The 13,192-nt window shown below is 40.0% G+C and overlaps 1 protein-coding gene across 3 annotated transcripts in view; it reads left to right on the top strand.

Moving 5' to 3' along the window:
- The window catches only part of trabd2a (TraB domain containing 2A), a 64,972-nt gene that overhangs the window by 42,230 nt on the left and 9,550 nt on the right, over positions 1-13,192 (top strand). For all 3 annotated transcript variants that reach the window (XM_086152500.1, XM_086152499.1, XM_086152501.1), the window contains one exon: positions 9,156-9,246. In XM_086152500.1, the coding sequence (XP_086008626.1) occupies positions 9,156-9,246 (91 nt within the window). The remainder of the gene's footprint in view (positions 1-9,155; positions 9,247-13,192) is intronic.

Genomic DNA, 13,192 nt, shown 5'->3' on the forward strand with positions numbered 1-13,192 from the left:
TTGTACAGTAGGTCATTAATGAGTGAGCGCTAGAAAGGCTAAAACAACATTCTGAGGTTTAGTTTGGCTCAGCATGTGGTTTCACCCTTAAACCGGACTTCTCTGGTTCTGTTTAAAAAGTCCATGTTTTTATATCTTAATCCTGCACACACAAGCGAAGCTAAATCACTTGTAGGTTTGTTTTCAGAGTTTGCCATTTCTTTTTTTTTCCCTTCTTTTTTTTCGGTTTGCCCACTGAGGAAAAGGAAAAAAAAAAAAACGATAGATGACTAGAACTGGATGTAAAATGTCTATTTGATATAGATATTTGAATATTTATTTATAGTAATTTTGCCAGTTTTGAGGTAGCATTGGTTAGAGCTTCTGCCTCCAAGCACGAAGGTCCCTGGTTTGACTTCCGATTCTCTAGTTTCCTCTGACCCACAGTCCAAAAAACATGTTATAAGTTCTTTGTAGACCTTAAATGGCCCAGATGTTAATGGCTCTATGTCTCTATGTGTGACCCTGTGAAACGACTGGCGACCGGTCCAGCTCGGAGAGGCTCCTGCAAATGGTATGCATAATAAGTGAATGACTGAATGAATAATTGAGTCTAGTTTTGGCTTATAGTTTTCATTTCAAGTCAAAGTCCATTCCTGTCATGCAGGGATTTAAGATAAAAAATACGTATGCAGTTGCAGGTCGTATATTCAGCGCGCAGCTTCTTATTTGCCAATAGCGTTGACAGCGGCGGGCCATTAAGTTTTCTCGACGAAAGCTAATCCCGATGGTAATCTTATCGCAGACAAAAATCAAATGGATTCTCCTCAGCCCGGTGTTTGCGCCTCAGCCAAAGATCGTGTGTGAGGTACGCCGCCTCTCGCTCTTCCTCTCTGAAGCCGCTGACTTACAAGCGAGCCGAGGCTCCGACGACCTCAGAAGAGTGACGAATGATCAGTTACTCTGAATGATGTCTGTATCTATGATTCAAGCCAGATGGCGAGCCTGCTTCTGTAAACGTGCGTATTATTAAATTGACGTTGCTTTTTCTTTTTTTGCCGTGGTGCAAATTAGCAGTATCTGATTGGGCCTGGTATCGACAGATAGCCAATAGTGAAGGACTTGGGTTTCAACAGAGGCTGGGAAACTGGGGCATCTCCTCGCTAAATTGATTCCAGGCAAAAACATTCATTTTTCAAAATATGTTTTCCATCACTCGTCCGGCGGTAAAGAACCTTGGTGCCTGTGAGAATGAATATTATATTAAAGTCGCAAAAACCTCCTGCTCTCAACGCCACAAGCAGGCTCCATTACTTTAAAATTATGAACGTTTTAGTCGAAAAAAAAAAAGAAGAAATGTTTACGGCAACTTTTTAGTAATCGAATTGTGGTTTGCATCACTTAGCGCAAACCGCTCGGGTTCTTCAACGCTGCGGTCCCCGTATGTCATCCGGCATTTTTAGAGAAGCCAGCGGGATGGCAGGAAGCCTGTCGCTCGGGCCACCCCTTTAGCCCCGGACTAGGAAGTCTCAAGAACCAGAAAAACACAAAGAAACCCCACCCCGAAATTATATGATTCGGTGAGTTGCTTTCAGAGAACCTACATCTGACTATGTTTAATAATGAGGAAGAACTGCGTGATTCAAAACAGTCTGATTGAACCAGGGATAGGCATCGGTGATACACGAGCAGCAAGACTACGGCTTCGGAAACTCGATACGTAAATTAACATAGAGCTGGCATGGTTTGAAAAACACCAGAATGGATGAGTGAACTTTACACCGGCGGATAACCAGTCATTTTCCTGTTATTTGCCCTTAACATGAGTGTCACTTTTATGGATGATTGCAATTTTTTGACAGTTGAAGACACTCCGGGTTTTGCCCGGCTGCTGACAGGTTTTTCCATCGAGGCGCTTGGCTGCTTTGGGATTCGGACGTCCTAGAAATGCCATATCGTGAGAGACGGTTGTAAGATTCAGCGTTTTTTAGTTTTTCACCCCCACCGATTTCACCCCGTAATTCTTTGTATTTGTATTTGCATGTTTAATGTAGAATTAATGCTGATAACACAAGACCAGAACGGGCTATATGTAACATATTTGAGCCAAATCTTTGTAGTTGTACAACTCTGGCGATACATGTCAACTTCTAGGAAGAAACCAAATCACTTCACCCAAAAAAAAAAAAAAAAAAGTACCCGACACCTCACTCTGATTTTAGCGAATAAAGACTTCATTCATTCATCCTCTTATTCACTGCCTGGTGATGGTGATGTGTTGCAGGAGCCAGACCCCGAGCTGAGCCGCTTGCATGAAAAGCGAGACAAGGCTTTCTGGGCAGAATGGCCTCAGCGATGCCTGCAGTGTTTGTTTATCTAACATGCAGTAATGTCATGAGAGCCGCTGCCGGAGCCCCGGTTATACATCGTAAAGTAAATATTGATGTGTATGGAAAAGGACTACTATATAAGGCTTCCCATATGCTCTAATAATTTGAGCTGATGATTGTGGAGACTGGGTTTTTCTTTGTCACGGGACATTAGTATGTTCCCTTCTACGGTTCTTCTGGTGGTCCTCTAAGTAAGACGGCAAGAACGGTCCCTGGTTCGATTCTAAATTTCTGTGCGGAGTCTCCTTCTCCCCATGTCCGCTTGGGTTTCCACTAGGTTCTCCGGTTTCCTCCCACAGTCCATTGGAGACCCTTAACTGCCCAGATGTGTGAATGAAAGCGTGAATAGCTTTATATTTATTAATATGCAAGTGGCCCTGTGATCGACCGGCAGCCGGTCCGGGGTGAACCCCACCCTGCGCCCAATTACAGGTGGGATCAGCTCCAGCAACCCTGAGTGCAGGTTGTGTATTATAGATAATGAATGAATAGACATTTGGTGCATTGCTTTTTAACCCTCATATTATGTTAAGGGTCAATTTGACCCATTTCACCCATTGACCCAATGGGTCAAATTGACCCTTAACATAATATGAGGGTTAAAATTGCAACCTGTAAACTGACCCTTAGATGGCAACTCCACTGGTAGCAACAGTAATATAACTGATCTTACAAAGGAAGAAAAAAAAAAGGAGAAAAATAAATACACGAATAAATGAACGAATAAATCAGCAGTATTCATGGTTTCAAATGTCCTTATAAGTTGTCTAGACTATGAATGAATGAATGAATGAATGTCCATCATTCTCCCTTCTACTTTCCATTGGATACATTACACAGATATTAGGATAATAATCTTACTCTGAAAGAAAAGCTAAAAGCTGTGTGTGTTTGATTCGTTTTGGAATAAACTCAGAACTCCATAGTCTCGCTCCTATTTTCCTTTCGACTCTCAACCAGACAGCATTGCCGGTCTCACCGCCGTCTTTGACACCTTTTCTTTCAATCTGTCCGATTCTTTTTTTATCACACAATATCTCTAACACTTTCTCCACGCGTCCCACGCATTTCTGTACCTCTTGTCCACACACTCCATTTCTCTGGCCTGTTGATCGTAGGTAATTAAAACCCCTCCAACTTCTTTATCTCCACTCCCTGCAACCTCATCCTTCAGCCTGGCTTATGTGTCTCCTTCACACACATAAGTCTTTCTTGCTTTGGCTAACCTTAGTGTCTCTCCTTTACAGAGCAGAACTCCAACGCTTGAGATTTTCCTTCACCCTGTTTCCGTTTCTCACTAAAGATCACAATGTCATCTGCAAAAATCACAGTCCATGCCAATTCCTGTCTGACCTAATTTGTCATCCTGTCCATCAGCACTGCAAACAAGAAGGTTTAATGCTCCTCTGTCACTCCAACAGCACACCTCACCACCGTCTCGCGGCTCTCATACGTGTCCTGCACCGCTCTAACATACTTCTGCCTCTCCAGAACTCCTCATACACAGTATTTTTCTTTTTTTTTTTTTAAATTAATTTCTTTCTTCACATTTTCCATTCTGTTTTTATAAACTGTGCGCTGTGTTTTTTTTTTTTTTTTAAACTCTCCAAAGTGACTTTTACATCATTAACTTTAACCGTAACTGGACATATAGATTTATTTTGATGCTGAAATATATGAAAATTGATTGCTTTTAAATCATAATGACAGCGATCAAATACGAGACAGATACAGGAGACTTTTATCACTTTAAAGGGCTGTTTGAAGTAACCCAAATTGAAACCATTTGATTTCACCTGCCTCTGTCAGGATGTGTTCTGTTTAGTTCCGGTCGAGACGAGACGGTAGAAAGACAGTTTCGGTGACGTAACTGTAAAAATAGAAAGGTGGTGAATAGCGAAGCAAAAAAAAAACAAAAAACAATAGAATGAGAATCAAAGGTGCTAAAGTTTGTCTGTCGTTTTCAAATATGCATGGAGAGGGGAAGCGGTGAGACTACTGCTCTGCACCGTTGGAACTTTTTGGAGTTCCTGAAGCTTTTTCAGGAACTTGTCCGTGTTTTTGTGCACGGACCTCAGTTCCCAGAACCATTTTACTCCAAGACTTTTGTTTTGGTTACATAGGAGCTCATATGACAAAGGTCTGGTGATTGGTAGACCTCATAAACTAGGCTCATACACGGATTATTCTTGTGGTTATAAACTATTGTGATCATTGGTCTGTTGCTTTCCTGTAACTTGCGAAAAAATTGACAGAACAAGTGTGAAATGGAGCGATGAGCTCTTCGCTTTAAGCTACACCGTAAATGGATTTCAGGAGCAAATGCAAAAACTAAAAACGGACGAGAGTAGTTTCTTGAACAAAATTTGAGCTGTGCAGTTCTTAGAACTGTGTTTTTTGAATTTGTCTGAACTGTATGAACACTGCTAATGTCTTTGCAAACTCAGAAATAAGTTATTTTCTCTTTCAAGAAAGCAGGAAAGATTATAATATTGTATAAAAACAACTTTTCATGAGTTTTTACATTTTCAGCTTAGACATACAAAATTATGGTGTTGTTGATTTTTGTCACAACAAAAAAAGCTTTGAATCATCAGTCCCCCTTTTCTCATTTTCAGGCTTGGATAAGTTCGGGAGGTTGAAGTTATTTGATTTTTTTTTTTTTTTCGGAGTGATTTTTCATGCAACAAAGAGCACTATGTGTCTTAATAAAGAGTCTCTTTGGTTCAGCAAATATTTGTGTAATAATAGTTAGATAACCAAACCACCTCGTTATGATTGGATACTACGGCACTGTAAGAAAAGCTTGTCATTGCACGGAAACAGTCGAGCAGACACACACGCACACTCTGTAAGTTTCTATGACATGGCATGGACTAATTTGTGACCCTTTAACTTAATGCTCCGGTGCATAAATATGGCTCCGCAGAGAGGCGAGCTGTGAATAAGAGCTTTCACTTCTGTCTCTGCTCTTTATCTCTACCATCTCCTCTCGCTTGGTGTTGGAAAGACACACACTGAGCATATTGTGCATGGACATAAACGTTTGTAGCTAATTTTATACATTTAAAATGTATGAAATTGGCTTAAATAAATAATCTGTGGAAATGCATGTCAGATGTGACAAAAGTGATTTCTTAACTGTGAGCTGAACCCTAATAACGGGGTCGACGGGCCCCGCAAGAGCCTCTGTTAATGCGGGCGCCGCTATTTAAGGGCGGACAGGTTGTGCAAGTAGAAAATGATAAAAAAGGCCTGTAACACTGCACAGAATTTTTTCATATGACAAAACTTAAAGCCCTACATACACAAATGATGGTGCAAATTGTAAAAAAAAAATGTAATATAAATGTAAACATGTTGGGATCAATATTAGATGAGTGAAAATAGCAATTTTATCGTTTACCATGGAGGTGCAAAACATAATTGCACTTGCAGAAACCGCCATTGCAGAAATCTAACGTAATACGAGAAAGACGAATTTGAAAACAGGGTTCATATTTGCTTTGTCTAAAGCTTATATGGAAAATGTAAATAAACATGGGTGTTGCTGAGTATAATAACTCACTGACCTGCTATGATTTTAAACATGCATAGAAAAAGTCATATATCTTCATTAAAGGGCAGCCAATCATTTTCCTGCTGTCCAAAGTGCTTTGGGGCGCGAAATCACTGTGAAGCTTTCCTATATTGCAAAGATGTTACAAGTGAATGCTGCATTGTGGAATCGGACATTTTGGTAAACGCATGTTCTCAGTTAATCGTTTACAGGTATGTTCTCTCAGATCCGTTAATAATTTCAACGCCGCGCTAATGGAAAACCTTCAAGGTGGCCCTTACAGTACATTTCCGTCAAAATGATCTCGCCGTTGCAAATGAGTAGTAATTTCCAGGAGACAGGCTTTTCGTTGTGAGAAAGCGGAATAGTGAAAAGCAGCTGCTGCAAATCACCTGGCATATTTCAGACTCTTGAGTAGATGTCAGTGGGCACGGCCACATGATACTTGAGGTCTAATTTGAAGAAAAAGCAAACCTTCTAAAAATTCATTTTTCTATTCCTACATTCATCAATCATTTTTAATCAAAGATGTCTGGATGTTGGCAACGCCAGCCTGCTGCAAGTTTGTCCTTTTTTTTTTTTTTTTTCCCTTGGAAAGAAACATGTTCTTGTTAATGTGGCCTACTTATATGTCTGAATCAATGCAAAAATGCATACCGAATAGTACTTTCTTTTGAATCCACCCAAAGACTTACTTAAAAACCCCACTTTTCATTACATTTCAATTTACTGTAAAAGACCTACCCAGGACAAATCCAAAGTGAATCGAGTGCAACAGAATCAATGATTGTGGGCAACTGTGTGTCGTCATACAGCCGCCCATTTTGCGTATTGTGGTCGGTAAAGCTTTTCATGATGTGAATTAGCCTCTGCAGGAATAACATTTTGCACTGAATGAAGGTGTAAGCAGCCCAAAGGCCACATATTTCTGCCTCCAACCACGATTACATATCAAATTTCAATCCATTTAAAGATAAGAGCAACAGGTGTCTTAAAAGGAAAACATCAGCTGAGTAAAATAAGTCGTTATTATTATTTGAAATCAACGATCGAGCGGATTCCATAAGTCCAAAAGATAATTACTCACACTTTATTGAGAGTAATAAAAATATTTCAATATTGCATATCTAATGTGCATTTGTAGAAACGGTTCAAATATTCAAACTGTTCCCCCATTCGTTGTTTTAGGTTAAAAATGATAGAATATCGTATGTATTTGACACATTATTACCATTTTTACTCTTAATCTCTGTGTGAAATACTTTGATTTAGATCATGTATGACAGTTTTATAGATTTGCAATTGGCAAAGTTTTAACTGACATGGACGATACATTTGATTCAACCTCATACAGCACTTAAATTCTATTCTATTCTATTCTATTCTATTCTATTCTATTCTATTCTATATGTCAGTAAGTGGCAAGTATATTAAATTTAACTGTTGGACACAAGATGTTTACCACATGGCCATATATTTTTTATGTTTTTATGTTATACAAAAAAAAAAAAAAAATCAGAAATCACAAGTCATTTGAATGGAGTTTAAAAGAGCCAAACCTTTACATCTGTATTTGGATTTTTATTTATCTTCACTGAAACATCATTGCTGCTGTTATGGAACTATTTAACTTTGAAGCCCCAGGGATGGATCATGACAGAACTAGTGGTTTATAGTCTCGTAAAATTTGTGTGTGTGTGTGTGTGTGTGTGCCTAACCATGCATGGGGGTGCATGCACGTGTTCAGTAGTGAGTGTGTGTGTGTGTGTGTGTGTGTGTGTGTACAAGCCCATGTGTTTTTCTGCATGTCAAGGTGCATTTTCAGTGTGTCTCTTTGAAGCTTTGGAATTCACATATCCCTCTGCAGCTCTACATTGTGTTGTTTTGTTCCACCTTAATCCCCTGACGTAACCTCACATAAATCACACCACGCTGTTCCTCGACATTAGCAGGCAGGGTAAACCTACCACTCTAAATCTTACCGAGTGTTAACAAGCAGTTAATTTCGAATCCTCTATATCCATGCAGATTTAAGTAGTGTTGGTACCGAGGAAAAATTTATGCAATTTTTTTAAATCCAACCCAGATTTGGAAGATAATTTTTAAGGAGATGCAAAAGAGGATACATTCTCTCTCAGATGTGCACTGTAGACATCAAGGTTAGATGGAAACGCCTGGACACAAGTTACTTAACCCCCCCCCCCAGCTTAATTTAACGGATTCACAAAACCCAGTCACTGAATGATATACTTGAAAACCGATAGAGACATCTGTCCAGGCGTAGTTTTGTCCGATACGTCTTGATTGTATTGATGGTGGGAAGCATCGTGGCACCCATGGCCGGGCCAGCCTCTCTGTGTGGACGGCTCGGGGCCTGATTAAAGTGCCGGGTCACATTGTTCACACAGCTCTGTGGTGCCACGGCTGAGCAGCCCCAAACAATGAGCCCCTGCTCTCCTTTGTCAGAGTGAGGGGAAGAATGGAGACCTCTTGACATGGCAACCTGAAGCCCCGATGCCCCCACTTCACCTAACTGAGCGGGTCACAGAAAGACAGAAAAAAGGGGGAAGTTTGAGATAAGGAAGAGGGGAAAAAATGGGCAGACAGGGTAGAAAATGGGTGAAAAGAAAGCAGGGGGGGCTTATCTGAAGAATGATATGAAGATGAGTAGAGCGGATACGTCGACCGGAGAGAAAATAAGTAATTTTTTAACAAAAGCCGTGACAAAGAAGCGTGACCAGGAGCACCAGGTTGAGGGCGAGGAAGCGATATGAAAAGGAACGACAACTTAAGGTTTTCCGCGAGGAGATAAGGAGAGGAAGGTTAGAAGTGGTATTGAATCTTGTATGGCGCTAGAGATCGGACGCAAAGAAAAAAAAATGGAGCATTGTATTCCCTTTTGGTAATAACAAGTGAATAAAGGATGAAAGACGATCCGATTCTAAGAATAAGGAAATACCTGTTGTGCTGGATCTCTTATCTGACTTTCGTATATTTTTCATGACCGTCTGCTGCAGTCGGTAACAGACTTCGATATGATATATTTATGCATACAATAAAAACAAAGTGTTTCCATCATCACAAGGTGGATTGAGCTTGTGATGCTAAATCAACATGAACTACAATCTCCTGGCTGCTGTCATTAAATTATCCAATCTATCCAATCTAATAGTTTATCATTACAAATTAGAAGTTTTGTTTAAAGTTTCTTGTTCTTATGGTTTCAGGTCACTTCCTGGGCAACAATACCGTTATTGACGTTCTTCGTCGTCAAGGATACGAGGTGGAGCACACTCCTGCCGGGCAGACCATAAACTGGTAAATTTACCACAAACTATACCTCTAATTACACACACACAAACACACACACACACACACACACACACCCTACTGGGTTTTATGATTTGTTGTGACAGTGCACAGTGTGTTTAACCTATCTCTTAAAATTGAATGAATGTCTAATTTTGCCAGTTGTCGTCAAATATTGAAAGGAAAGGAAACTTTATCGACTAGTTTGACTTTCCTGCAACACAGAATCCGATGGTATTTTCTACCTGCTGGTGGATTTAGAAGATTTACCAAAGAAAACAATAATGTTTATCTACAAGTATGTTAACGGGAATGTACGCGCAGCTGATGAGGCACTTCAGACTCACCAAAAAAAATAAAGGAAAAGCAAATATAAAATTGTCTGCAAATACAGACTAAAGAAAAATCTTTCGATGCGAATGGAAGGCAAAGCATAGTGACTTAACAACAGAGCTGCTCAGCTTTACATCTACCAATCAGCTTCAGTTCTTTTCTGTACGTTATGGAACAAGGTGGATTTAACGATGGCACATTTTTTTTAATCAAATTTCAGTGATAAAAATGTTCAGGTAATTCTTCGAGTCATTGAAGGTGGATAGATTTTCCGGAACACGGCTAAAGCCATTCAGGATGTGTAGTTGAAAAGGCCAGTGTAGCAGAGTTCTCACTCTGGATTCTTAAGTGTAATGTGGCACTCTGCGTGGGTGGCTATCTTCACTGGAGATCATTGCCGGTGTGTAAGTGAACGGATGAGTGAGTCTACTTTCACATACACACCTCTGTTCCAATGCGGGACCACAGGCTTTAGATGAACCCGTTCATACAAGACTTCTGCCATGGGTTAATTTCTGGAATTCACCATTGACACGCAGTCCGCAGCTGTGTCTGTCATTCTTTACCGGACAACATCTAAATGTCGAATTGAAGCGTATTGTTCGAATTCAAAACCTTAAAGTAGGTGCATAAATAGTTCATACCTTCTGTTTTCTATCATTTTCAACACTGTAATACTGAAGACGCCCAAACTATGAAGTAACGCACATGGAAATATGCTGTACTCACAGTAGAATGTTATATTATTTCGGTTTCTTCAAAATAGGTGTAGTGAAAAGGTTTTCAATCAACAGATCTTGAGGGAGTACATTTCTGAATATGTTTGAGACAAAAAGTTATGCTGTGCAGAGTTAGGGGCGGTAAAAAGGTCTACACACTTCTGTTCTAGTCCATATTATAGCAGAAACCACTCAACTAAGTAAACTCATTACTTTTAAGACAAAAAAGTCGACATATTCCCAGTGCAGTCGCAAATACCGTCAAACTCTCTAATGAAACCGGCTTTCCAAAGGTCCCAGGAAAAAAAAAAAAAAAAAAAAAAAAAACACGAGTTATTTCTGCTGCAGAGGATAAGTTAATCAGAGTTACCATCCTAGGAAACTGCAAATTAATAGCAGATAGAAGCCCTGCATATATGCTTCTTATGTATCACAATTATGTATTCTTAGGTATCTCAACAGCGATTGTTGCATGAATCAGACTTCCGCGGTCTAATTGCTGCCAGTGATTTATTCAAAATCCAAGGCACATTTTACCTGCATGGCTACATGAGCATTCTGCAGCTACATGCCATCCTATCTGTTTGCGCTTTGTTGGATGATTGAACGTTTCTCACAGGACAATGATCCTAAACACACCTGCAGGCTATGTAAGGACTGTTTGTACAAGACAGAGAGTGATGGAGTACTATGTCAGATGACCTGGCAGTCACAACTACCCGACCCTAAACCCAACTGAGATGTTTTGGGATGAGTTAGACCACGAGGTGAAGGCAAAGCGGCCAACAGCACCTCTGGAAACTCCTTCAGACTGTTTGAAAACTATTCCAGCTGACTATCTCATGGTGCCGATTGAGAGAATGCCAAGAGCATGTGTAAAGCTGCCATCAAAGCAAGAGGTGGCTACTTTGAAGAATCTAAAATATAAAACATATTCTGGTTTGTTTAACATATTTTGTTGACCACATAATTCCATATGAGTTACTTCATACTTTGCATGTAGTGAAATTTATCTATTTGCATAAGGACATGTTGATTTAAAAAAAAAATCAATTGAGGATATCTTTAGTATTGTTGTACAATGTAGAAAATAAACAAATATGAATGAGATGAGTCCAAATTTTGATTTATACTACATAAAGAGGGATGCATCTGTATTCACTACACACAAATGTGCAAAGGGCAGCAAAGTCAACCTCATGTAGCACTTATACAATAAAAATGAACACATATTGACATGTGAATGTAAAAATATATGCGGCAGCGTGCAGAATACGCTTGGCTGTATACCAGGGTATCGTAAGGCATTGTCTTGAATCAGCACATGGACATCATGCATGCACACATCTGCAACATTGAACATGTATGATCAACATCGTCAGCAAATGCAGATTTTCACATTCTATAAAATACATACAAAAACATACAATATGTTTGATTTACATATAACCTGTATTATTTTGTTCCCTGCCAAACAATTCACTACATTTACCCCTTTTGGATATTTTTCACTCAACCAGACCTACCAGAGTGCTCTTCCTCATCCGGGATGCGTGTTGCTATAGAGACATTCACCCATTTTCGCTAAAGTAGAACTTCATTAGTGACGTCATTGTTTTTGCTTCTTTCCCTGTATAGAGTTGCACCTCTATACTTTGAATTATGACCTTTCTCCATCAGTCTCTGCAGAACTTTCTTAGAAACCTTTGTCTGAGTATCCTCAACAGACATCAGAATTATATCCCGGTTTCACAAACCAAAATCATGGTTTTTCAATGTGACATCATCCTAAGTCAGTGAAGAGCGACTGAGTGTCTGACTTCACTACAGTCTGACCCTGTGTACTGCCACCTGATGGTAATTGTTGGAGATTTTCTGCTGTGCACCGCGTTGAAAAACATGTAAATACGGGGCAAATTAAAGGTATCACGTCGGGTCTTTGGGTTTAGTGTCATAAAGTCCAAACAAAACCTTTACAGCCTTTCTAATGAGGAACATCTGGTGAGGCATAAGCGCAAGTGCCTTCGTGGATCACACCGGAAAACACCCGCTCTCACCGATGTGTTCCTGAAACTTATAATACATGAAGTATTATAAGTTTCAGGAACACAGGGAGGTATACAGCAGAAGGCCTGAGCCACATGCGAATTACCTACCAGGTGGATCTCATGTTTGACTGCATCCTGGAAGGCAAACCCAAACGCCTGTAGAGGGAGTGTTTTGGGTCTTTTTCTCTGCTTCTTTATATCGCTGATCCGGTATTTTAGAATATATCATTATTGGCTGGTCTTGATTGTTTCTTGGGAACAGCAGACCTCTTCCTGATGAGTTCGATACCACTGAAAGACCCCCTTTGTCAGCGAAGTTTTAGTTTACCCCCTCCGAGACAATATGCCTTGACTGGTCTAACCATGTAGTCCATATCGCTATGGATCTAAAGTGGCACTACAACGAACAACAAGACTGTACAAGTGCAATATCTCTGCCAATTATCCAGCCCAGGAAAGGTGCAAGCCCGTACAGAAAAGAAAAAAAACAAAACAAAAAGAAAAATAAACATCTCTCACAGGAACTCTGAAAAGACGAATTATTGACTTGAAAATGAACCAACAGAACACAGCGGCCATTTATCAAATGATAATTCTTTTAAAGGTTGCCATCCGGATAACCTCGCGGCGTGCAGATCGGCTTCTCCAACAGCATCGGGCAGAATCGGATGAACAGTTTGATCGCATTTTAAACGATTCAGCCGTTTGTAAAATTGAGCCATCGGTTATTGTGCATCGACCCGATATTTATTTATCTTTAGAAGTATTTAATCACCCATTTGAAGGCGGCAACCAAGCTGATGAGTTGCTGATACAAGAAGGCTCATCACTTCCTATTAAGAGAGAGTGCCGCCT

The sequence above is a fragment of the Fistularia commersonii genome, chromosome 9 (genome assembly GCF_037954325.1).
Source record: "Fistularia commersonii isolate RoL2024-O1a breed Wild chromosome 9, RoL_Fcom_v1.0, whole genome shotgun sequence".
Classification (NCBI taxonomy): domain Eukaryota; kingdom Metazoa; phylum Chordata; class Actinopteri; order Syngnathiformes; family Fistulariidae; genus Fistularia; species Fistularia commersonii.